Source organism: Sapajus apella, unplaced genomic scaffold (genome assembly GCF_009761245.1).
Source record: "Sapajus apella isolate SASKATOON/1434 unplaced genomic scaffold, GSC_monkey_1.0 scaffold106, whole genome shotgun sequence".
NCBI lineage: Eukaryota > Metazoa > Chordata > Mammalia > Primates > Cebidae > Sapajus > Sapajus apella.
The window spans coordinates 2003017-2030948 of NW_022437046.1; the positions used below are offsets into that span (position 1 = coordinate 2003017).

General features: G+C 37.7%; 1 protein-coding gene across 6 annotated transcripts in view; it reads right to left on the reverse strand.

The window, feature by feature from the left end:
• FCHSD2 (FCH and double SH3 domains 2) overlaps positions 1-27932 on the reverse strand; it is a 302687-nt gene that overhangs the window by 225728 nt on the left and 49027 nt on the right. For 5 of the 6 annotated variants that reach the window (XM_032258857.1, XM_032258855.1, XM_032258859.1 and 2 more), the window contains exon 3: positions 10255-10300. The exons of the other annotated variant lie outside the window; for it this stretch is intronic. In XM_032258857.1, coding sequence (XP_032114748.1) covers positions 10255-10300 — 46 coding nt within the window. The remainder of the gene's footprint in view (positions 1-10254; positions 10301-27932) is intronic. 6 annotated transcript variants of the gene reach the window in all.

A 27932-nucleotide genomic window follows, 5' to 3' on the forward strand; every position in this document is an offset into this window, starting at 1 on the left:
CTTACAAGCCTCTTATATGGCATAGAGGCCATATAAGCTGTCTGCTCCTCAGCTTCATCTCATACTACTCTGTTTTACTGATAACATTCCAGCCCTAAACAGCCTATATAGCCCAACCTTCTAAACACACATCCACACCCCATTCAGTCTCCTGACATCCCTAGCACCTAGTATCATACCAGTTGTAAAGCAGATACCTGATAAATATTAGGTTTTTTTTTGAAATGGAGTCTCGCTCTGTCACCCCGGCTGGAGTGCAGTGGTGCAATCGCAGCTCACTGCAACTTCCACCTCCCAGGTGATTCTCAACTTCCACCTCCCAGGTGATTCTCAACTTCCACCTCAAGCGATTCTCCTGCCTCAGCCTCCCAAGTAGCTGGGAATACAGGTGTGTGCCACCACATCTGGCTAATTTTTTTATATTTTTAGTAGAGATGGGGTTTCACCATGTTGGCCAGGCTGGTCTCGAACTCCTGGCCTCAAGTAATCTGCCCACCTCAGCCTCCCAAAGTGCTGGGATTACTGGCAATAAGCCACCATGCTCGGCCTAAATGTCAAATTTTTGAAAGATTCAAATTGAACAAGTTACTAAGTGAATGGTGATTTTCACTTAATAACTAACTAATACCCCAGTGGTTAGCTAAGTGAGGTTTAAGCATACCTCAGTAAAAGCAGTCTGCTGGGAGTAAAAATAATGTGGTCTGAAAACTAAGAATTTAGTTTGATTCAGAAGTAAAACCTAGAAAAATTAAAGCAGAAGTTGCAAACTGGCACCCTTCGGATGGGAAGAGCCTTCACACATGTTTTATTTGCCCTATGATACTACAGGCAACTGGAAATATTAAACAAAAACTTTTTTATTTATTTTTTTAAGACTTTTAAGGAGAAAAATGTTTTACATAAATGCTTCCTACAATATTACTAAAAGATGGTCTACCAATTATTTCACTGAAACACTTTTGGAAGACACAATCTCTTCCATTCTAGAGCTGCTCTAAATAGATAACACCTTTTGTCATCCTGATCTCTCTACTCCCTCTTCCTAGTTTTGCCCTTCAGAGATACAAAAAACTAGTCAGATTCAATTCATGTGCATACACATGAAATCTATAATAGAGGGTGTGGAAAATATGCAGTTTCTTCAACCATTTTCCCAAACAGCATGATTTCCAGCCCCACCACCATCTTTGGTCATCTTCTTCTGGATGCACTTCAGACAACCAATGTCTCTCTTAAATAAATGTGTCCAATACTAGATTATTTGAAGGGAGGGTGATGGATGGACTGAAACACAGGGAGACTCTAAGTTACTTGCCTTGGTGTCTACAACTGTAAAATTGGAATAGCAGTAACTACTGTATCCTCCAAAGGTTATTGGGAAAACATAAATGAATTAATCAATGCTTAATCAGTGCTTAGAACAGTGCCTGACACACGGTCTTAATATATGTTCTTTAACCCAAAATACAGAGAAAGAGTCCACAGACTAAACTGATATAGATAAGTTAAGACAGAGGTACCCTTTAAAAATCGTATTTTTTAATCAGTGGTCAGAGCAGGGTACTCAAATTCAACCAGTGGGACCAGGCAAACAACAAATGAGTAAAGACATATGCAGACCAGTATGTCCTCTATAAAAGAAGCCAAAATAAAAACAGGCATGTTCACACACAAAAGGTTCAAAGTCACAGCCCTAGTTTGAATTCTCCCCTCCCCTACCGCATTTTAATTTGGCCTAACCACTGAATTCATTAATAGAAACAGAAGATTTGGGGAGGACAATAATGGGAGTCAGCATCGACAATGATTTCCTCCCCACACCTTTACGAGATGTGCTACAGAATAGCCATGAAAAGGTGAAACTTACTAGCAAATCTATGTGCCCAAGAGTACTAACATTTCATTATAGCCACCATTTCTTCCTTTAGTTAACTTTTTAAACCTTAAAAATCAAACTGTAACAACTATTTTGAGATAGAGATCCATCTGCTATTCTTTCTATATTAATTTCTAAACACTGTTATAAGCTAAGGAAAAATAAAATAAAAATAAGCAAATAAGATTTTAAAAAGTAATTTACAAAATGGAACACAGAAAATAACGCTCAATTTTGCCCTGGTGGACTTTCTATCCTGACAGTTATCCTGTCTCCTTATTTGTTCTATAGGACAGGATTGGCAGAAAGAAAAGCTCCAAGTATATTCACCATTAATCTCTAATAGCATTAGACAGAAAGCTAACCACACACAGCTAAATTAAGCTACATTTTAAGTTACTATGCAGATGAAATTCCCCAAAAACAAATCCCTACCACCTGTACATAACACTAACTTCTTGTATAGTATCCCCAAGTCTTCATAACTTTATTTCTTCAAGGAATAAAAATAGCAAAAATTTTTAGGTGCAACAGTGTAATACCACAGGGTATTTGCCAACATGTCTATGTTTACTCTGTGTTTGTCCTTAAGCAAGGAGCCGCCCTTAAGTCCACAATCTTTTCCTGCTCTTTCTCTCCAGCCACAGTAAGCTTTTGTATCCTTCCTTCACTAGCAGCATTCTGCCAAAGACTACAGGAAGTACTTGCATACACAGAAGTTGCCTGTAGCAATTTCAGCTTGAATATTGCAAATGATTTTACCAACACCTCGGTGGTTAGCTAATTGCAGTCAGAAGCCAGACTTGATTTTTCTCTAATATTTAACATTGCCCAGTGATTCTTATATGGCTTCCGTTTTCACAGATGCATTTGTTATTTGTAGAAACAGATACACACTATATCTGTTACTTCTGGAGAATTGCAAAGTGAACTTTACAAACCATACTTCAAAATAAAACATTAATACTTTTGTAGGAAACCGAAACTGCCATGCAACTTGGAAAAAGTTCACTGCTTGAATCTCTCCAATTGTATAAGGAAGGTTTTGCAATATTATTTTATTTCTTTCTTCTAACATTCCTCTAAAGAGATAAATACACGTTTACTTTGCAAGTGCTTGAGGTAAAAATTTTCAAATTGCTGTCATATGATCAATCCCACTTGAATTCATTTCCTTCACAATATTTTTCTCTTGGGATGGCTCACCTGTATGCTCTGTAAACCTCACAAATACTCAATCTTTTTAGTTAATCAATCCTTTGTATATAGGATAATGCCCACCTCTCATAATTTTATAAAATTACTCTTTTTCTATAAAAGTAATTCTTTTCCAGTTGACCATAATGCCATATAAGTTGCTTTGAAGAAAATGAAGTTGATATATTTAACTGGAAGATCATATAAAATCAAAAAAAAAAACTCTATATGTGCAAGGATTTTTTTTTTCTTTTTGGGCATTGCTATATCCACAGTAGCTAGAAGACTTGTTAAGATGTCAGTTCCCCCCATATTGACTTAAAGTTTCAAAGCAACTCCACTAAAAATCTCAGGCAGCATATGGGGGCATTAACAAACTGATTCTAAAATGTATATGAAAATATAAAGGGCAATAATAGTATTGGTTCTTTAACAGATATCAAGATTTATTATTATAAAAAAACAGTACTTAAAACAGCGTAATACTGGGAAAAAACATTTCAAAGACAGATCAGTTGATTAGAATAGAAAGTCCAGAAACAGACTTACATACATAGTTAACTAATATGCCACAAAATATCACTTCAATACAGTGTTGGTGTACAGTCAGAGGGAATCAACTTTTCCATCCATATAGAAAAACAAACTTTTCTATATGGACACTCAGTTGAAAAAGCATAAAATATGCTTGGAAGACTACATAAAATCATAGAATAAAATTCCATATGTGCAAGGACTTATGTGTGCCAAGTATCAAATACGTGCAAGCATTATGTGCAAGCATAAAATATGCTTCCTCAAATGACTATCCATATAGAAAATGAAATCCTCACCCCAATACAACACCACATATGAAAGGCCACAGAACTAAATGTGAAATATTAAACAACAAAAATTCCAGAACATTGCAAAACACACTTCAGGGCGGACTTTAGGACAGCAATATACCCTTAAGTAGGACATAAAGAGAGCATTGAGCATGAAAGAAAAAATATATATATTTCATTAAAATTAAGAACTTGTTTTCATCAAAAGAAATCATTAACAGATAAAAAGGCAAGCTACCAAATAAAACATTTCCACGTGAGATTACAGAGATATATGCAATACATACATCTAACACAGGAGTCAAATTTGGAATGTATAAAGAGAGTGTAAACTGGCCGAGTACAGTGGCTCAGGCCTGTAATCCCAGCACTTTGGGAGGCTGAGGTAGGAGGATCCAGAGTTCGAGGCTGCAGTGAACTAGGATCATGCCACTGCACTCCAGCCTAGGTGACAGGGTGAAATCCTGCTAGCAGGCAGGAGGGCAGGGAGGTGGGTGGGTGGGAGGAAGGAAGGGAGAGAGAAAGGAAGAGAGAGAGGGAGGGGGAAAGAAAGGAAAGGAGGGAGAGAGGGAAAGAAAGGAAAGGAGGGAGAGAGGGAAAGACCATAAATCCATAAGAGAAAAGCCAATAAGAGACTTTAACAGGCACTTAATAACACAAAATATTTAAATGCCCGATCGAGATATGAAAAGTTCCTCTACTTCATTAACCATCAGGAAAATGCAAATCAAACCCACAATACTTTACCATCATATATTTACCAGAAAGGCTAAAATGAAAAAAACGACATACAAAACCAAGTTTAGGCGAGGACTTAGAGCAGTAACAACTCTCATTCACTGCTCATAGGATTGTTAATTGCAATAATCACCTCAGAAAACCATTTCATATTTCCTATAGCTGAACAACACACAACCTATGACACAGCAATTCCATTCCTTGGGTATATATACCCAACAGAACACATTTATATAGTAACCAAAAGATACATATAAGAATGTTCACAGTGGCACCATTCATGATTATTGTACTATGATTGATATAATCCAAAACAACAGACAACGACAGGTATTAGCTAGGACATTACTCAAACTAGAACCTTCATGCATTGCAAAATAAGAATGCAAACATAATGCAAAGTGGAAATGCAAAATGATACAGTCAATTTGGAAAACAGTTTCATCATTTGACAAAGCAAGACTGTCTCAATTTTAAAAAATCAATAAAATATTTGAAAGAGCACGCCACCACAGAATATATACAGATGGCAAATAAACACATGAAAATGATGCTTAGCATCATTAGATATTAGGTAAATACAAAATAAAACCAAAATAAATACTACTACACATCTATCACAATATCTAAAATTAATAAGACTATATATAGTGTGGGGGAGGACGTGAAGTACCTAGGATTCTCAAAAACTGCTGGTGAGAACAAACTCCTCGGAATATAGTTTGGTAGTTATTTAAAAAGTTAAAAATGATTCACATTCCACTCCACTTACCCAAGAGGAATGAACCACTTATCTATACACAAACGTTTATAACAACTTTATTTATAGGATCCAAAAAACAGAAATAACTCACATGTCCATCAACAGGAAAATGGACAAATTGCAGTACATCCATACGATGGAATACTACACAGCAATAAAAAGAAATGAAATATTGACACAAACAACAACATAAACTACAAAATAGTTAATGCTAAATGAAGAAACCAGCTGGGAGAGAAGGATAATAAGGACACACAAGAAAACTTTGGGGGCTTACGGTTGTGTTCATTACCTTGCTTGTGATGATAGTTTCACAGGCATCAAAATGTATCTAATTAAATTGTGTGGTTTATTGTATCTGAATAATATAACGATAAAGCAATTTTTTAAAAGTCTTTATAGTAGATTCCTTGAGTAAGAGGGCAGTAAAGGTAGAGAGCAGGAGGAATTTCTGGGATGCTGTTAATGTTGTGTTTCTTGACCTGGGTGCTAGTTATATGGATGTGTTCGCTTTGAAAATTCCTGAAGCTACATAATTATGACCTGCACACTTCTCTGTATGTATATGTAAATTTTTAAAAAGCTTATTAAAAAGAAATTGACTCATCAAACTGTCAGTCTTTTTAATTTTAGAGAACACCAACTTTAGCAAAGATATGAAGCAACTGGAACACTCTCATACGTTGCTGGTGAGAATGTAAAGTGGTATAGTCACTTTGGAAAACTGTTTGGCTGTACCTACTAAAGTAGAACATACCACATGCCCAAAGACCTAGCAGCTCTACTCCTAGACATATACCAAAAAGAGATACGCACATATTCCCACCTAAAGACGTCTATAAAATCTTCGCTTAGAAGCACTAGTCAAAATCATACAAAATGAAAACAGGAATTTTCTTCATCAGTATAAATTGTAACATATTCATTCAGTGGACACAATAAAGAAGAATGAACTACTACTACATGCAACAACATGCATGAAACCTAAAAGCTGAAAACTGAATTTAAAAAAATCAGACACAGAATAATACCATTTAAGTTCAAAAATCAGAAATCCAAAAATAACAACAATTCTGATTTTAAAAAGTACTGGTTGCCATTGAAAGGTATGAGTAATAACTGCTTCTGGGGCCCTGATAATATTCTTGGGGGGTGGGGAGCTGTTCTTTTTTAGAGACAAGGTCTTACTCTGTCACTGAGGCTGGAGCATAGTGGTGCGATCACAGCTCACTGCAACCTTGAAATCCTGGGTTCAAGGGATCCTACTGGCCTCAGTCTCCAAGTAGCTAGGACTACAGACATGCACCACCTTTCCTGGCTAATTCTTTTTTTTATTGAGATGGGGTCTTACTAAGTTGCTCAGGCTGGTCTGAAACTCCTGGTCTCAAGTGATCAACCTGCTCTGGCCTCACAAAGTGTTGGGATTACAGGCGTGAGTTGCCGCACCTGGCCTGCTGGTAATGTTCTATATTTTAATCCGGATAATGGTTACATGACTATGTTCACAAAAATTTATCAAACAGTGTACTAAGGACTTGTCCATCTTACTATAAATAGGCTATATTTCAATTTTTAAAAATTTATTCCCCCAAATTTCAACTCTACACTAAGCCAAAAGAGGTAAAACAAAGATTTATCATTTAAATAATGCAACTGTCCTGACTACATCCTGTCCTCATAGAAAAAATGCAGATTACCCTGAAATAATCAATGTACACTGGCAAAATCTATAGAAAGAATGTGTTAATTATTTCAAAAGTTTCTCTACTATTGACAAGAAGTAAAAACAATGTTTAGGCAAGCAAAAAAAGAGGATAGAAATATCTTTGTCTATATACTCAGGAAATAAGTTGAAAATTAATTGGGAAAACATTAAAGAGTAAGAAAAACTCAGAAGGATCATCTAAAGGGCAAATGTGGTAAGTAACAAAAACAGGCAGTAAACTGGCTCTCTATAAATGGGCTCAATTTTCCCATGCAGAGATACACTGGAGCATTTTAATTTTTGAATATGATTACTTTATAAAATTTTTAAATGCATTATTAGATCCCTTATATAATTTACATATATTATTATATAGGATTGTATAAACAAAACCAGGTATAATCTATTTGAAAGACACTTAAAGAAATTTTTCAGCCAGGTGTGGTGGCTCATGCCTCTAATCCCCAGTGATTTGAGAGGCTGAGACAGAAGAATTACTTGAAGTCAGGAGTTTGAGACCAGCCTAGGCAACATAGCAAGACCCTGTCTCTATAAAATAAAAAATTAGCAGGGCATGGTTGAATGCACCTGTAGTCCCAGTCACTTAAGAGGCTGAGGCAGGAGGATCATACGATCCCAGGAATTCAAGAGTATAGTAAGCTATGATTGTGCCACTGCACTCCAGTCTGGGTGATAGAGCAAGACTCTGTCTCAACTAAAAAAAAAAGGAAAGAAATTTTTCAAGGGTAAATTTGACTTTGACTACTCTGTAAAATGTAATTCCACTGTACTGCATACATACATATATACACACAGATACAGAGCATAAATACCTATATGCATATATGTATTTGATTTAAAAAAAAAAGTTTAAATATGTCATTTGGAGTTATAAAAGTAACAATGGTACTCAAATAGTGCCACAATCACATTGAAAAGAATAAGCTGAAGAGAAATGGCTTAGTAAGTTTCTCATTTATTATAGGTAATCAAGTGATAATGTCTAGAATTGCTAAAGAGTTAGTCATAAGCATATTTAAAGATACAGAGGCTGGGTATGGTGACTCAGGCCTGTAATCCCAGCACTTTGGGAGGTCAAGGCAGGCGGATTACCTAAGGTCAAGAGTTTGAAACCAGCCTGGCCAACATGGTGAAACCTCATCTGCACTAAAAATACAAAAACTAGGGCCGAGCATGGTGGCTCACACCTGCAATCACGGCATTTTGGGAGGCCGAGGCAGGTGGATCACGAGGTCAGGAGTTCGAGACTGGCCTGGCCAATGTGGTGAAACCCCATCTCTACTAAAAATATAAAAAGTAGCTAGGCATGGTGGTACGCCCCTATAATCCCAGCTACTTGGGAGGCTGAGGCAGGATAATCACTTGAAACTGGGAGGTGGAAGCTGCAGTGAGCAGAGATCATTCCACTGTACTCCAGCCTGGGCAACAGAGTGGGACTCTGTTTCCAAAAAAAAAAAAAGAAAGAAAAAAATACAAAAATTAGCCAGGTGTGTTTGCAGGTGCCTGTAATACCAGCTACTCAGGAGGCTGAGGCAGGAGAATTGCTTGAACCCAGGAGGCAGAGGTTGCAGAAAGCCCAGATTACATCACTGCACTCATTTCTCCTGGGTGACAGAGCAAGACTCTGTTTCAAAAAAACCAAAAAATTAAAAAAAAAATAGATATAGAAATAATCACCAGGAGAACCAAAGTCGGCATCCACTTTTAATCTTTACTCTGTAGAAAAAGACTGGGACTGGAGCAGAGGACTCACTTTTCATAAAATTTAATGTACTATTTTACATTTTTAATCACGAACATGTCCTATTTACTTGATTAAAACTTTAAATCAGCCAGCACAGTGGCTCATGCCTGTAATCCCAGCACTTTGGGAGACCAAGGTGGGTGGATCACAAGGGCAAGAGATCGAGACCATTTGACAAACGTGGTGAAACCCCATATCTAATAAAAACACAAAAATTAGCTGGACATGTTGGTGCGTGCCTATAGTCCTAGCTACTCAGGAGGATGAGGCAGGAGAATCACTTCAATCCAGGAGGCGGAGACTGCAGTGAGTCAAGATTGCGCCACCGCACTCCAGCCTGGGTGACAGAGTGAGACTCTGTCTCAAACAAACAAAAAAAAGAAAATAAAATGTATTCGACAGAAATATTAAAATTGATGCTATATATTATCTAAAGCACTTGACACATGATAGGCACTCAAAAACTACTGATTGGACCAATGAATTAGTTCTACCTAGCTTTCAATGAGTAATTTTCTTCTAAGATTATCAAATCAAATAAAGGCAGATAGCTACCAAATTAACTATAATGAAATTAGAATTTCATTTAAAAATCTGACAAGGCATAAGAAAGTCATGCCCCAATCTCCCACTATTTATAATAAGAATTACAATAGTAACAGCAATAGTGGTTATCACGTAGAAAATTTACTGTATGTTAATTTTTCCTTCTAACAATCTCACATGTTTTAAAATTCTTGCTACAAAGAAACTTTTACAATTTGGAGAAGGAAATAACAATTTTAGAATTCTACCCCACATAGAAGGTAACTGTTTAAAGGGTCAAAATTTCCAAACTGTATTAAATTATTTTTGTACATGAAAGAGTAGTTGTTAATTCTTACACAACCACAAAATGATATATCAACATAATTTTTTTCTTGTCACGTTTAGCAATCTGGACTCAAATAAAGGTCTAAGTAAAATTAAAGAAGGAAATATTTCAATTTCCATAGGAAAAGCTTCCATGTCATCCACTGAAAGCATTATTACTCCTTATCAACACCGTCATAATGAGAACTAAATCCATGACAAAAAAATTAATTTTTCATAAACTGTGGAGAATGGGGCCCATAAAGAAGAATAAATCAACATACTTGTAAAAAGTATTTGTTATTATTCATACTTGTAAATACTTTAAAAATATTGTAAATAATGTCTCCTCCAGGTTTAAAACCTTCTTTAAAATGATTCCAATGGAGCAAAGTGGGGGATCAAAGTGAGACAGAAGTAACAAGAAAAGGAAGACATAAGGATACTATGGCTTCTCTCCAACAACCATTTCTGTCGTTAAGCCACGGAAAAGAAGTATACCTAGAATGGGACCTCCAATTCCAAGCTTACCTGTGCATACTCTCTTTCAATAGCAGCCTTCTTCTGACTGAATGTTCTAAAAATACAAAGAAAAATTAATTACAAAAAGGATAACCTAATAATTTCATGAAAATCTATATACTGTCTGGTAAGATATGTAAGGGAAAGGATAATATTTTAGTCAACTTTATGTGCTTAGGAATACTGCTAACAGCATAGTCTCTACACGCAGAGGATCTACATTCAAACCCCAGCTCTACCACTTACTAGCTGTATGACCTTCGCCAAGTCATTTGACTTCTCTCTTCCTCAGTTTCCTCCTTGCTAAAATGGGGATAATAACAGTACTCACTTCATAGGGATATTATAAAATTTAGTTATTTGAAATATATAAAGCATTCAAAATAGTGCCTACCACACAGTAAAACCTATATAAATGTTGGCTACTGTTATAAGAATAGCTAGTATATATTAGGCACTAAATATGTTTACTGAACATAACCAATTTAATAGGGAACTAATGAAAACAAGGTGAAAATCAAATTTTGATCGGCTTCTGAATATGAAAAATGCTCAAAATGTTTCCTTTACTCCAGTTTTGTATAAGCGTTACAAAACAATGTACAAGGCCACTATAGATTATGATATGATGGCAGCATACTTTCCATACATGTATTATATTTCAAAGATTCTAAGGTATACCCTTTTCTTTTCTTTTCTTTTCTTTTTATAGAGACAGGGTCTTGTTCTGTTGCCTGGGCTGGAGTGCAGCGGTGAGATCCTAGCTCACTGAAGCCTTGAATTCCTGGGCTCAAGAGATCTTTCCACCTCAACCTCCTAAGTGGCTGGGACTGACAACAGGTGCACACCACCACCTGTTGTGGCTAATTTTTAAAAACTTCTTGTAGAGAGGGAGTCTTGATATATTTCCCAGACTGGTCTCAAACTCCTGGGCTGACAGCAATCCTCCTGCTTTGGCCTCCCAAAGCACTGGGATTACTGGCATAAGCCAATGCACCTAGCCAATACACCCTTTACCTATACTAATATTTATGATACTAGAATGTATCTTTTAATTATGATTGGCAGTATTTTCCTCTATCTTAATGGTACATATAATAACAGTTACCTTATTAACATAGGCATTGCAGAGTCAACAAAATGTGGTACTACTGACAATTTACTTTGAATATCCTGAGTTTAAAGACTTTACTGTTATGTCCCAGGAATCGGTGCTCTTAAAATCATTGCACCAGGGCAGAGACATAAGAGTAAGAAGCAGAAAAAAAAAAGCATTGAAATAAAGAAAAAGGCAAGAAATCAAAATTCTGACCTTAAAAATCATTTAAATTCACCAATATAACTTAATTTCTTATATTATAACTTATAAAATATAACTGATTAAGATCTTACATTTTTTGAGTAAATAGCTAATTTCTTAACTTAAAAGTAACAACAACAAAAAAAGAAGTCTCACTTTAAACCTAAAGATTCATGCTTATTTAAGGGTGCTTCAAATGACCAATACAATATACAACAAATACTATGATTTTTTTTAATTTTTTTTTTTAAAGTTTCAATGGATTCAAGGTTAAGCAATGAGAGAGGATTCTTGGAAGATGGCAGTTTAGTAAACACCAGGAATCTGACTCCCAGGCTAAGTAACAATTGCACTGGCAGAATAAATCATGTAACCATTTTGGAACTAGGAGTCACCTGATGGTTTGCAATATCCAGGGGAAGCCTTGGATGATAAATTATGATTAATTTTGGCCAATTTCAGCTCTTAGCACAGTGGCAGCCACCACCTTCCACCCCTAAAACCATGATAGGCAGTCATGCATACGTTCCTGCAGCACTTTTCAAATAGCTACCACAGGGAGGGGTGGGCAAAAAGGACCCTGACCTTAAACTAATGGGGCTCTGTGCTCTGACCTCAGACTGCTACTTCTAATCATGGAGGTGCAGAAAGAAAGGGGGTGACCACTGCTGTTGCATTTCCCTCAACATTGATGCAAGTTCCTCTCCCTCTGACTGAAGTGACCTCCAGGGGATTTAAAGCCCTGATGTCTTTTCCTTTTCCCTTAATTTTTCTCTTTTTTCCCCTTTTGAGAGCCAGATCTGAAAGAATAACCATTATAAAGCAACCACATTTAAGGAAGAAATTGGAAAGTCACCACACAAGCCCAAGGGAAGGTGCAGGTTCACAAAAGACTTCAGAAAACCTGATGTTAACACCTCAGGCACAGCTCACTACAGACTACCTACAACATTTAAAAACTTTTTAACTATTAAAAAAAAAAAAAAAGGCCGGTGCAGTGGCTCACGCCTGCAATCCCAGGATGTTGGAAGGCCAAGGTGGGCGGATCACCTGAGGTGAGGAGTTCCAGACCAGCCTGGTCAATATGGCAAAACCTTGTCTCTACTAAAAATACAAAAATTAGCTGGGCATGGTGGCACATGCCTGTAGTCCCAGCTACTAAGGAGGCTGAGGCAGGGAATCACTTGAACCCAGTAGGGAGAGGTTGCAGTAAGCCGAGATCACATCACTGCACTCCAGCCTGGGCAACAGAGTGAGACTCCATCTCAGAGTTAAAAAAAAAAAAAAAAAACAGAAAAAGAAAGAAAAGCAAACCCTGGACAAAGAGGAAAATCTGATTTGCAGAGTTATCACAATTCTGGTATTCTGGTTCAAGTTGATGTTTGAAAAAAACAAAAAACAAATGAGAGCAGAGTTACCACCTTATTACATTCAAATGTCCAGTTTTCAACAAAAGTCACAAGGCATACTAGGAAGGAGAAAAGTATGGTTCATTCAAAGGAGAAAATAAGCCAATACAAATCGTCCCTGAAAAAGAGTTGATGGCAACTACTAAACAAAGACACTAAAACAATGGTCCTAAAGATGTTCAAAGAATTAAAGGGCAAAATGGCGAAACTAAAGAAAACTACGTGTGGGCAAAATGTAAACATGAAAAAAAAGCAGTGCTATGGGGAAATTTTATAGATTCAAATGCTTACATTATTTTACAAGATCAAGTCGGGTGCAATGGCTCATGCCTGTAATCCTAGCACATTGAGAGATCAAGGTGGGCGGATCACTTGAGGCCAGGAGTTCGAGACCAGCCTGGCCAGTATGGTGAAACCCTGTCTCTACTAAAAATACAAAAATTACGCAGGTTTGGTGGCGAGTGCCGATAGTCCCAGCTACTCAGAAGGCTGAGGCAGGAGAATTGCTTGAACGTGGGAGGTGGAGATTGCAGTGGGCTGAGATTGTGCCACTGCACTCTAGCCTGGGTGACAGAGCAAGACTCCACCTCAAAAAAAAAAAAAAAAAAAAGTTTTTAAGAAAATTTAGTGCAACCTAAGTGTATAGTGTAATAAATAGTCTGCAGTGGTATATATTAGTGTCCTAGGCCTTTACATTCACATGCCACTCACTGACTCACCCAGAGCAACTTCTAGTCCCGTAAGCTCCATTCATGGCAAGTGCCCTATAGAGTAATATCATTTTTCATCTTTTTCCTTCTTAATTTTTAATTTTTAGAGACAGAGTCTCTGTCTCCCAGGCTGGAGTAGTGGCACAATCATAGCTTATTCTAATTCTGAACTCCTGTGTTCAAGTGATCCTCTTACCTCAGCCTCCTAAGTAGCTAAGACAACAGGCACATGCCACCACGTGTGGCTAATTGTTGTTGTTCCATTCCTTGCTATGTTCCTTAGGCTGGTCTTGAACTCCGGGCCTCAGGTAATCCTCCTGCGTTGCTCTCCCAAAGTACTAGGATTATAGGCATGAGCCACACTGTCCAACCCATTTTTTAACCTTTCATAGCATATTTTTGTTTTACCTTTTCTATAGATATGTTTCGATATACAAATACTTACCATTGTGTTACAACTGCCTACAGTATTCAGTACAGTAGCATGCTGCACAGGTTTGTAGCCTAGAAGCAACAGGCTATACCACATAGCCTAGGTATGTAGTAGGCTATGGTTTGTTTAAGTGTACTCCATGATGTTCACACAATGACAAAATTGCCTAACGATGCACTTCTTAGAATGTATCCCCATCATTAAGCAATGCATGTTAGTATATGTATACATATATAAATGTGTGTGTTTGTGTGTATGTGTGTGTATACTAAAACAATAATGAAAGTTTTCCCTGGGTCATGGTATCATAGGCTTTTTTTACTATCTTCTTTTGCCTTCCATAATTTCTGGTATTTTATTAAACATATAACGTTTGAAAAAATAAAGTTCTTTTTTTTAAAAATGCACATTCATAAACATGTACACACACATTTTTTATACTCATGTTCTTTTTCTGAAATTGGACTAAGAAATTAGGACCAGTGCTACCAAATGTTATCTCCCTGCCCACTACAAATAACCAGACAAAAGAGGCTAATTAAAATGAACTATCTCATACTTTCACCTTAAAATCTAAAAAACTTACCCATATATTTTGTAGAAGGTTGGCTTTTTTATATTTCACAAAAGATAAAAGTAAATATTTAAATTATGTATTTATTAATTACCCTTTTAAGTTTATATATAACTCATTTTAAAATAAGGACATTCACATGAAGTCCACAAGAAAAAGGAACTAATAGCTTTTGTACCCTTGATGTGCATATCAACTAATTTAAATATTCTCAGTGGCATTTTTAGTTGTTAGTAAACAGTTACTTGTCTACTAACTAATTTCCAGTTCCAAAGCAAAAAAACAAATCTTGGATAGCAACTACTGAAAATTCACATAATAAACATTTGGAAATCTATTCATTATAAAGTACCATGTATCAAGAGAGCACAGCAAAAGAAACCTGATAATCTCCAGATAAGATGAAAAGGCATTTGCTAAAATTCTGAATCAATGTCTTTCATAAACTTTTTAAAAATATTAATGGGTGGTATAACAAAACAAATAATAACAAGTACTGGCAAGCATGTAAAGAAATCAGAACTCTCATACAGTGCTAGTGGAAATGTAAATGGTGCAGGTTCTGTGGAAAACAGTCTGGGAATTCCCAAACTGGTTAAACATATCATTAGCATATGATCCAACAATTCTATTCCCAGATGTATACCCAGGAAAACTTAAAACACATGTCCACACAAAAACTGCTAAATGAATGTCCAGAGCAGCATTATTCATAATATCCAAACAGTGGAAACAACCCCAAAGTCCATCAACTGATGAATGTAAAACAAGATGTGGTATATTTACATAATGGAATGTTATTCAGCCATAAGAAGGAATGAAGTACTGATACATGCTACAATATGGATGAACCTCAATAACATTATGCTAAGTGAAAGGAAACAGATGCAAAAGGCCATATATTTTAGAATTTCATTTATACAAAGTGTCTAGAATGGGTAAGTCAGGCAGACAAAAAGCAAATTAGTGGTCGCCAAGGCCTGGAAGATTGAGAAAAACTTTGCCACTAATCCAAAAGTACAGTATTTTTCTTTAACTAGATAAGCTGATTATAAAGTTCATATGGAAAAAATGAGCATGTAAAAACAGCCATAAAAATTCTAAAAAAAGAGTAATATTTTTAAAAGCCTCCCTTTACCAGATGTTAAAAATTAATTTTAAAGTGAAAGTAATTAAAATAGCTTGGTACTAGAACATAAACCGACAGAGATAATAAAACATAAGTTAGGAATACACTTAAACATATCTAGAAATTTAGTAACCGAAAATTCTGAAGGAAAAAAGATGAATTATCAGTAAATTGTACTGGGATAACCTGACAGGAAGATCTAATGTTAAGTACACAAACAAGTACAGAATGATATATACTATATTTTCATATTAAAATGTTTACACGTATATATTTATGATAATTACAGTACTTTTCCTCATGTGAAAAACTGTCCTGTGCAAAAATGCCTACTGTGGGTCCCTTAGGAATCACTGTGACAGAACTCCCTAAAATACTACACGAGACTAGCCTTATAAGGGCTCCACATGAAGAAACCGGCAGTAGTAGTAGAAGGAAGACGTTTTACTACATTCCTGTTTGTACTATTTGAATGTATACTAAGTGCATATGTATAACGCACATTTTTTTTGAGAGGAAATTCAAATAATACACAATCAACCGTTTTAAAGTAAACAATTCAGTCACATTTAGTGTATTCACAACGTTGTTCAACCACTACCTCTCCCTAATTTCAAACTTTTTCATCACCCCAGAACACTCCAGACTCATTAAGTAATCACGCTTCATTCTCCCTTCTTCTCTTCCGCTGTCAACTACTAATCTAATTTTTTGCCTCTACAAATTTGCCTATTTTGAATATTTCACATGAAAGAAATTATATGTGACCTTTTGTGTCTGACTTCTTTCACTTAGCATACTTTTTTTTTTTGAGACGGAGTCTCACTCTGTCACCCAGGCTGGAGTGCAGTGGCACGATCTCGGCTCACTGCAATCTCCGCCTCCCGGGTTCAAGCAACTCTCCTACTTCAGCTTCCCAAGTAGCTGGGATTACAGGTGCACGCCACCACGCCCAACTAACTTTTTTTTTTTTTTTTTTTTTTTGTATTTTTAGTAGAGATGGGGTTTCACCTTGTTAATCAGGCTGGTCTCGAACTCCTGACCTGATGATCCACCCACCTTGGCCTCCCAGAGTTCTGGGATTACAGGCGTGAGCCACCGCACCCAGCCCACTTAGCATGCATTTTTAAGGTTTATCCAAGTTGTATTTATACATACATTTTAAACGTTTATCCAAGTAGTATGTATCAATATTCATTTATTTTTATGGCTGAGTAACAGTCCATTCTATGGATATGCCACAATTTGTTTATTCATTCATTTATTGATAGACACTTAGGTTTCCACATCTTTAGTATTATGGATAATGCTGCTATCCACATTCATGTATAAATCTGTACATAAAGATACATTTTTAGGCCGAGTGGGGTGGCTCACACTCTGTCACGAGTCTCGCTCTGTCACTCAGGATAAAGTACAGTGGCACAATCTCAGCTCCCTGCAACCTCCGCCTCCCAGGTTCAAACAATTCTCCTGCCTCAGCCTCCCAAGTAGTTGGGATTACAGGCACCTGCCACCATGCCGGGCTTTTTTTTTTTTTTTTTTTTTTTTTTTAATAGAGACAGGGTTTCATCAGGTTGGCCAGGCTAGTCTCAAACTCATGACCTCAAGTGACCTCATGATCCACCAGCCTCAGCCTGCCAAAGTCCTGGGATTACAGGTGTGAACCACCACACCTGACCAAAGATATGTTTTTAAATCTCTTAGGTATGTATCTAGGAGTGGCACTGGTAGGTCATATGGTTATTCCATGTTTAACTTTTGAGGAAACGCCAAACTCTTTTCTATGACAACTGTACCATTTTACATTCCCACTGCATATTTTTTAAATTTAGTAGTTAAGTAAAACTAACCTTCCAAAATAAATTATATTGCATTCATTCAAAAGAATCTTATATGGCCACTAAAGGAATGCAGTAGCTATATATACAATAGTATAGAAAGATGTCCTCAATTAACTGATGCAATCAACACTTACTGACTGGCAATAATGGATCAGACACTATACAAGTACTGATAATGGAACAGTTACTGAGACAGACATCAAGTGGGACTAACAGGCAATAAATCATTACATAAATAATTTAATAATAAATGAGATAATTATAAGTACTGTGAAGGAAGTCTCAATACACTGTCCAGCATTTTCCCAAGAGCTTCAGTAGAACTATAAAGCAAGATCTCATTTTATTTTAAAAAACATTAATATAGGCCAGACACGGAGGATCACACGTGTAATCCCAGCACTTTGGGAGGTAGAGGCAGGTGATCACCTGAGATCAGGAGCTCAAGACCAGCCTGGCCAACATGGTGAAACCCCATCTCTACTAAAAATACAAAAATTAGCTGAGCGTGGTGGTGCACGCCTGTAGTCTCAGCTACCTGGGAGGTGGAAGCTACAGTGAACCGAGATCATGTCACTGCACTCCAGCCTAGGTAACAGAGCAAGAATGTGCCTCAAAAAAACAAACAAAAATAATATATACCTCTATGTAACATAGACACCTGTATACACTCACAAGCACCTGGAAAACACATACATATAGGGAGGGGAAGAACACTCCAAGAATATGCTCCAAATTTTTATTGTTAGGGGAAGGAGACATGGGACTCTGATTTTCTACCCTGCTTCTGTTTTTTTAATAATCATCTTTTATTTCTAAAATTGGAAAGAAAATTAATTTTAAATCAATTCATATACTGACATGAAAAAAATATAAATTCCATATTATCTAGAAAGAAATAAATCCCTACATCTGAATAATTTTCTACAACAATCTGTTCAAGCAATTCTCCTGCTAACATTTCTGAAATGACTCCTCATCACCTTCAGGATAAAAATCTAAATTCCTTGACATAACAAGCTATCAGGACCTGACTGCTAGTGTGTCTTCATCTCTGTAAACTCTTCCATTCACACATCATGCCCCAGCTAAGTTTAACAGTAAGCTCATGCTTTCATGTTCTAGAAAATGTGGTCTTTTCCACGTGGAATTTTTGTTTACCTGGGACCTTGGGCCACACCAAATAGTCTATGCTAACAATGTGATTTATTTGGGGGTGGGTGGGATGATGAGCCTTGGGTCACTCAGTATCATCCCAACCTCTGAAGAGGCTGGAGGCTAAGGCCATCTGCATGAGTAGCTATCACGTCTAAGTGACTGAACCACAATAAAAACTGCACACTAACACTCAGGTAAGCTGTCCTAATTGGCAATACTCTGTGCATGTTGTCACACATCATTGCAGGAGAAGCAAACACTACAATTCCACAGAGGACAATGGGAAGCTCTGATTGGAGCTCTCTTAGACCCTGCCCTATGCACCTCTTCCCTTAGCTGATTTTAATCTCTAATCTTTTTCTATAATAAATCATAACCTTGGGTAAACTTTCAGTGAGCTCCGAGAGTCCTAGCAAATTATTGAATCTGAAGGTGGTCTTGGGATCCACAAAACTGCAAGTCATGTCAGCAGTTAAGGTAATCTTGGAGACCTCCAACCTTGAAGTTGGTGTCAAAGTGAAGGAGGTATTAGGAACTTCCGAACTTACAGCTGGTGTCAGAATTGAAAAGCTGTAATGAACCCATTTAAATTTATCACCAAGATAAGCAGAACACCTAAGAATGTTCAAATTACTAACGGTGGTAGTGAGGATGGGTTATGGATGAATCTTGAGAATAAAGATAGGACCAGGCACGGTGGTTCATGCCTGTAATCCCAGCACTTTGGGAGGCCGAGGCAGATGGATCACTTGAGGCCAGGAGTTCAAGCCCAGCCTGGCCAACATGGTGAAACCCCATCTCTACTAAAAACACAAAAATTAGCCAGATGTGGTGGTGCACATCTGTAATCCCAGCTACTCGGGAGACTGAGGCAAAGAATAACTTAAACCCAGGAGGTGAAGGTTGCAATGAGCCAAGATCATGCCAATGCACTCCAGCCTAGGCTACAGAGCCAGACTCTGTCTCCCCATACCAAAAAAAATAATAATAATAAAGACAAACACATCTACCAGAATGGTAAAAATTAAAAAGACTGAACTATAGCAATGAGGATAAAGAAAAACAAAACTCCAACATGTTATTGGTGGGAATGTAAAATGGTACAATCACTTGGGGAAAACACTGGTCTTGTATAATTAAACTTACTTTTATTTTGATATAACAATTCCAATGCTAGTCATATACCAAGAGCAACGAAAACATGCCCACAAAAACACTTGCACAAAAATATTTATAGTATATTTAGTCATAAATAGCCAAAAACAGTACAGGTGTCCATCAATGGGATCATGGATAAATAGTAACATATTCTTAAATTGAATAAAACTCAGTAATAAAAACAAATGAAAAAGATGACCACTTAATTTTTGCTACATTAGTTGACCCCTGTTATTTTATAAATGACACTGCTTAAATATAACTAATATTAGTATATAAAAATATTTTTAGCATGGGCAGCAAATTTGTGTAAGGGAACTCGTGCTTTTATTATCAGCAAATTGCTAACTGTTTCATGAAGACATGTCTTAATTTTGTTCTGGAATACAGTGGCTGCTTTTAAAGGTATTATTACAGTAAATATTCCTGTGAAGGAAGTCTCAATATATTGTCCAGCATTAAAATGATGACCTGAGAATACAAACAAAAAAATACTTTTAACAAGGCAAGCAGAATGAACAACTGAAGCTATGTAAGTCTGACAGAAAGCAAATTATTTGGCTCCTAAGAAATAATGTTAATTCACTAACATCCATTGAATATCTTCTGAATTTCAGTTATTCTACTAAATATGCACTGAGAATATAAAGATGAATGAAACACAGACCCTGTTCTCAAGGAATTCATTTAAATATAATATAAACAGATGATGCCAAGACCCACAAATGCTACAGCCCTAGAATGAAAAGTAGAAGTGTTCATATTTCTTACTAATTAGGTGATCTTGGGCAAGTTAACTTTCCTGACTGTGCTTCAGTTTCCTATCAATAAAATGGAAATAAAAAGAAAACCTACCTAATAGGATTATTATGAAGATTAAGTAAGTACATATTTATAAAGGACTTGGGATAAAGTTGGCACACAGCAAATGCTATTAAAGTATTTCCTAAATAAGATCACATTCTACAGTTTACAAATACAAACTCTAATTGAGTTTAAACATTTTCAGTAAATGAACGTGCAAAACACTAACAAAAAATACATTTTAAGTACTTCTCATCTTAAACAGAGAAAAGTCAGAAATCACCCAAAAGAAACAAAGAGTAAGAAACAACTGTAAATATAATCTCCAATAAAACTAGGAAACATATGTATGACATGTAAGGAAACGATATGCCAAAAGGAGGTACAACCTGGAATAAGAGGGGAAGGGTAAGCCACAAAGCTCCAAAACTCAAAGTGGGAGTACCTTTCTACAAGCATACTTCCTGAGGTAGTAAACTTAAATTCTGTATTTGCAACAACAAAAGCAGGGAACAGGGCTGGCAGAGGAAGCTTTCCTGTTCATAGTTTGAAGAAATAGAGGAAACAGAACTAAATAAGGAATCACACAAACAAGCCACGCTGGCAGAAACTGAGTTGCTGGTGTGGCAAAAAGATAGTGAGAGAGCCTACACTAAGAACAGCCTTGCAGCAGCAAATCTTCACTGACTGGCTAAGGATAATTTTTTTTAATTATGCACAAAACCTGCTCACAAAGAAAATTACTGAACTCAAGCCTGTAATCCCAGCACTTTGGGAGGCCAAGGCGGGTGGATCATGAGGTCAAGAGATTGAGACCATCCTGGTCAACATGGTGAAACCCCGTCTCTACTAAAAATACAAAAAATTAGCTGGGCATGGTGGCGCATGCCTGTAGTCCCAGCTACTCAGGAGGCTGAGGCAGGAGAATTGCCTGAACCCAGGAGGCGGAGGTTGCGGTGAGCCGAGATCGCGCCATTGCTCCAGCCTGGGTAACAAGAGCGAAACTCCGTCTCAAAAAAAAAAAAAAAAATTACTGTAAATTTGAAAGACACAACCCTGAGCTACCAACATCTGATATCCTAAAGTGCTATAGGAAAAAAAAAAAAACCTCTCATTCAGAAATAAATCACCATAAAGGAAGCAGGAATGGGAGATCTAAACAAATGTAAAATTTTTAAAAGAAGAAAAAACAGAACAGAAAAAACATGGTAGTCAAAGGACACTCATGAGCAAAATGCTGCCATGAAAGAGATAATATGTAACCAAATATTTTAAATGAATTTTTAAGCTTCTTATATTTAAAAAAGAAAGCAGGCCGAGCACAGTGGCTCATGCCTATAATCCCAGCACTTAGGGAGGCTGAGTCAGGTGGATCACCTGAGGTCAGGAGTTCAAGACCAGTCTGGCCAACATGGTGAAACCCTGTCTCTACAAAAAAATTAGCTGGGCATGGTGGTGGGCACCTGTAATCCCAGCTACTCGGGAGGCTGAGGCAGAAGAATCACTTGAACACGGGAGGCGGAGGTTGCAGTGAGCCGAGACTGCACTACTGCATACTCCAGCCTGGGCGACAGAGCGAGACTCCATCTCAAAAAAAAAAAAAGAAAGCAAATACCACTTCCAGATAGAATTATAGAATGTCAAACCACAAGAGAATAGCAATGGTAAATAGGTGCATCCTGGTCTTCTTCCTGAACTTACAGGGCAAGTGTTCAGTCTTTCACCACTGAGTATAATGTTACTGTGGGCTTGTCATATGCGCCTTTGTTAAGGATGTTTCCCAAGCCTAGACTGTGTTACTACACTCCAGCTTGGGGGACAGAGTGAGACCCTGCCTCAAAACAAAAGGGAAAAAAAAGGAAGTTTCCTTCCATTCCTAGTTTTCTGAGTCTTTTTATCATGAAAGAGCGTTAAATTTTGTCAAATGCTTTTTCTGCCTCTACTGAGATAATCATGATTCTATCCTTCCTCTTATTAATGTGATGCATTTCATTGATTTTTTTTTTTTTTTTTTTTTTTTGAGACAGGGTCTCACTCTGGTCATCCAGGCTGAAGTACAGTGGAACAATCTCAGCTCACTGCAGCCTCGACCTCCCAGGCTCAGGTGATTCTTACACCTCAACCTCCCAAACAGCTAGAACTACAGGTATGCACCACCAGGCCTGGCTCATTTTTGTAATTTTTTGTAGGGATGGGGTTTCACCATGTTGCCCAGGCTAGTCTTGAACTTACGAGCTCAAGTCATCCATCTGTTTCAGTCTCCCAGGTGGCTCCCTGGGATTACAGGCGTGAGCCACCATACCCAGCCAGCCAACCAATTTATTGTGAACCACCTTTGCGTTCCTGGGATAGACCTCACTTGGTCATGATGGATAATCCTTTTAATGTGTTGTTAGGTTTCCTAGTATTTTTTTGCATCTCTCTTCACAAGAAGTAGTAATCCGTAGTTTCCTTCTGGTTTCTCTGTTTGATTTTGGTATAAGGGTAAAGACAGCCTCACAGAATATGAGCATTTCCCTTTTTTCTGTTTTTTGGAAAAGTTTTAGTAGGACTGGTGTTAATTCATCATTAGCTGTTTGGCAGAATTCACTAGCGGAACCATCTAGTATTTCTTGTGAGGTTTTTTTTGTTTTTTTTTTCCTAATTACTGATTCAATCTTTTCACTTTTTATTGAGAATTTATATTTTTTCCTGTAATCAATTTTAGTAATTTGTGTGTTTCTAAGATTTATCTATTTTATTTAAACTGTCTAATTTTTGAAGAAGAATTATTCATGGCATTCTCGTATAATCATTTTAGTTTCTGTAAGGTAGTAGTATCCCCACTGTTTTCTGTTTGCACATATTTACTCCCTCTCAATCGATCTATCTATTTTAGAGGCAGAATCTTTATCCCCACTTCCCCACTGTATTTTCTGTTTGTATATATTTATTCCCTCTCAATCTATCCATTTTAGAGACATAATCTTTTTACGTTATCCCCAGAAGCTCAAACTCCTGGGTTCAAGCGACTCTCCTGTCTCAGCCTCCAAGTAGCTGGGACTAAATTTACATGGGCCATGGTGCCCAGCTCTTCTTTTAGTCTAAGATTTGTCAATTTGTTATCTTTTCAAAGTACCTAGTTTCATTGTTTCTTTTAATAATTTTTCCATTCTATATCATTTTTCTCTGATCTAATCTTTATTATTTTTTCCTTGGACTTAACTTACTCTTTTTCTAGTTCTTAGGGTATAAAGCTAGGCTGTTAACTTGAGATCTTTCTTCTTTTTTAACACAGGCTTTTATAGCCGTAAGTTTTCCCTGAATAAATAACTAGTTTCACAGCATAAGTTTTGGTATTGTATATTTTTGTTCTCACTTGTCTCAAAGTATTTGTTAATCTCCCTAGTGACTTCTTTGACCTACCCATTCTTTAAGAGTATGTTTAATTTCTACAAATTTACGTATTTTCCATTTCCTTCTGTTAAATTACTTCTAGCTTCATTCTACCACAGGCAAAGAAGATACTTTGTATGATTTTTATCTTTTAAAATTAACTGGTAATTGCTTATAGTCTAACATATGATCTATCATGGAGAATGTTTTATGTGTACTTGAGAAAAATATACACTTTGTTGGGTGGAGTGTTCTATACATATCCATTGGGTCTAGTTTGTTTACAGTATGGTTAATTAGAATAGATAGTCCAGAAAAAACCCAAATATCTATGAGCAGCTGATTTTCAACAAGAGTGCCAAGAACACTAAATTGGCAAAGAACAAGCTCTTCAACAAATGGTGCCAAGATACCAAAATTTCCACATGCAGAAAATGAAAGTGGGTCCCTATCTCATTTCAAATATAAAATTTAAAATGGCTCAAAGACCTAAATGTAACAGCTAAAACTACAAAACTCTTAAAAGAAAGCACAGGGGCAATTCTTCATGACCTTAGATTTTGCAATGCATTCCTAGATGAGAAACCAAAAGCACAATCAATGAAGAAAAATTAGGTAAAACGGACTTCATCAAAATTTAAGTCCAGGTACAGTGGCTTATGCCTGTAATCTCAACACTTTGGGAAGCCGAAGCAGGAGGATCACCTAAGCCCCAGAGTTTAAGACCAGCCTGGGCCACATAGTGAGACACCATCTCTACAAAATAAAAAAATTATTTAGCCAGAGGTGGTGGTACATGCCTATTGTCCCAGCTACTCAGGAGGCTGAGGTGGAAAAATCACTGAGCCCAGAAGTTCAAGGTTGCAGTAAGCTATGACTGTGCCACTGCACTCCAGCCACCAAGGTAGCAAGACCTTGCTTCCAAAAATCAGCACACAATGAGGTACTACTTCCTACCCACTAGCGTGGCTGTAAAACAAAACAAAAAACAGAAAATAATAAGCACTGGCCAGGATGCGAAGAAATTAGAACCCTCATGCATTGCTGGTGAGAACATAAAATTATGTACCTGCTATAGAAAACAGACTGGCAGTTCCTAAAAAAGTTAAACACTGAATTACTATGTAACACAACAATTCCACCCCAAGGTATATACTCAAGAGAAAACAGATGCTAAAACAAAACTGCACACAAATGCTCATAACATCATTACTCATAACAGTCCAAAACTGGGGAAAAAAATAAAACTAAAGGTGCATCAACTGATGAATGGATAAACAAAATGTGGTGTACACATACAACAGAATATTATTCAGTCACAAAGCAGTAAAACACTGACACCCCCGGGCACCCCTGTGTAGTCAGGCATCGGGCTTCGCCGCCCTGGCGGTCCTGCTTCTTCAGCACCCTCAGTCAGTTGGGGCTGTCAAGCCAGACCAAAAAGGTTGTTTCCCACAGTTTACCGTTGAGTGACCGCTCCAGCCGAAGCTATGACTAGAAAGAGTGAGAAGGAAAACCGGGAGAGGCGGGGCCACCATTTTCTTCCCACCTCATCTTCCTTCACCAGCCTCTCGGTCACTTCAAGGGGAGTGTCGGCACCCACCTCTGCCCTGCCCCGTCCCCAACTAATGAGGCCTTTCGCGGAGCTCTGAGTTTCCCCAGAAGATGTGTCCTTTGTAATAAAAGCACTCAGGAGCTCTAAGTTTCCCCAGAAGATGTGTCCTTTGTAATAAAAGCACTCATAGCATTTAGGCACTAATCTTCCAGGGAGGGCCGCGCACCCTGGAGGGCGTGTTCTTGGCCTGACACCTGTCCACCCTTCAGTCTCCTACTGTGGCTGTGACGCCTGTAAACATGTGCTGCCCCCACCACCCTTCTTACTCCAGCTCTCTTTGTGAACACACCCTGTTTCAGAATCCTACTCCTTTTCACCAAAATTTACCAAGGGCTGTTCCTCTTCGCACCCTTCCTCCCTTCCCAAGAAAACTGTTCTCCTATTAATAACAATGAAAAGAGTGCCTTAAGAGGAAGGCATTGACCTAAGCGCTTTACACGTTTTTTGGGGGATTTTCTTGAGACAGAGTTTCACTCATGCTGTCCAGGCTGGAGTGCAACGGCGCGATCTCGGCTCACTGCAAACCTCTGCCTCCCGGGTTCAAGTGATTCTCCTGCCTCAGCCTCCCGAGTAGCTGGGACTAAAGGCATGCGCCACCATGCCCGGCTAATTTTGTATTTTTAGTATAGACAGGGTTTCCCCATGTTGGTCAGGCTGGTCTTGAATTCCCGACCTCAGGTGATCCGCCCGCCTCAGCATCTCAAACTGCTGGGATTACAAGCGTGAGCCACCACACCCAGTCTACACACATTTTATTTAATCTTCCCACGACAGTCCTTAGGTAGGCAGAAATGTGAAAACTGAGGCACAGAAAAGTTAAATAATGTGCCAAGGCAATGAAGCTTCGTGGTAATGTTGAAATTTGAATCTATTGGGTGTCTAACTCTAAATCTGGTGCTATTATCATTCCTTTCTCTTTCCCAAATATTGGGTATCCCTCTTTTTTTAGTTGCTTCTGTATGGGAATGTTTTTTCCTTAATGCTGTTTAGAGGTCCTTCTTGAGAAATGTGGCTTCTGTCTGATAACCCTTTTCTCAGAGCTCTCCTCACACAGACCCTTAAGTGTTTCTTACCAAGTGTCTAAGCTCTGGGCTTAATATTCTGCATGTCCAAAATGCTTATGCTTCCTTAAAAAAGTACCCCTAAACCAGTACCCACTAACCAGCCCCGTTCCTCTACCTCAATATGATGCTCATTATCATTAACACTGTTTCCAGCAATATTTGAGATAATTGAGGTTTCAAAGAACCCTGAGGTTTAGTTCTGTCCTGAAGGAGAAACATGACATTTATTCATAGAAAAACCACATAAAATAGCAGATAAATGCCATCTCAGTTGACAGAAAATAAACTGCATAAGGGCAACTTTGGACAAATCAGACAAGTGCTAGATTTGTTTATTCATCTGTAGAATGTTAGGCTATATCACTAAATTATAAGTTCAGAGAAAGGAGTGATAACTCTGTACTGAGGTGGGAACTACTGAGGGAGGTGAAGGCTGTACTTTTGTTGTTGTTTTAGAGACAGGGTCTCACTCTGATCATCGTTCACTGTAGCCTTCACCTCCTGGGCTCAAGATCCTCCCACCTCAGCCTCCGGAGTAGCTGGGACTACAGGTGTACACCACCATGCCCAGCTAATTTTTTTATTTTTTGTAGAGATAGGGATGTTGCCCAGGGTAGTCTCCAACTCTTGACTTCAAACGATCCTCCCACCTTGGCCTCCCAAAGTGCTGGGATTATAGGTGTGAGCCACCACACTCCCCAAACAAACAAACAAAAAACTCACTGATACCTATGCCAACATAGATGAACTTGAAAAACACTATACAATGTACAAGAAGCCAGTTACCAAAGGCCAATGTATTAGTAGGGTTCTCCAGAAAAACAGAACTAATATAATGTTTCTATGTATAGAAACAAATTTGCTTTCAAGGAACTGGCTCACAAGATTATGAAGGCTGGCAAGTCCAAAATCTGCAGGGTAGGCCAGCAGCTGGAGACCCTGAGAAAATCCGATGCTACAATTCAAGTTTGAAGGCTATCAGGCTGAAGACCATATTTTTAAATATGAACAAAAGATTTGAATCAGCACTTCACTAAAAACCTGTCCAAATAACAGTAACAATGAAATGATGCTTAACATCTCTGGTCATCAGGAAAATGCAAATTAAAATGAG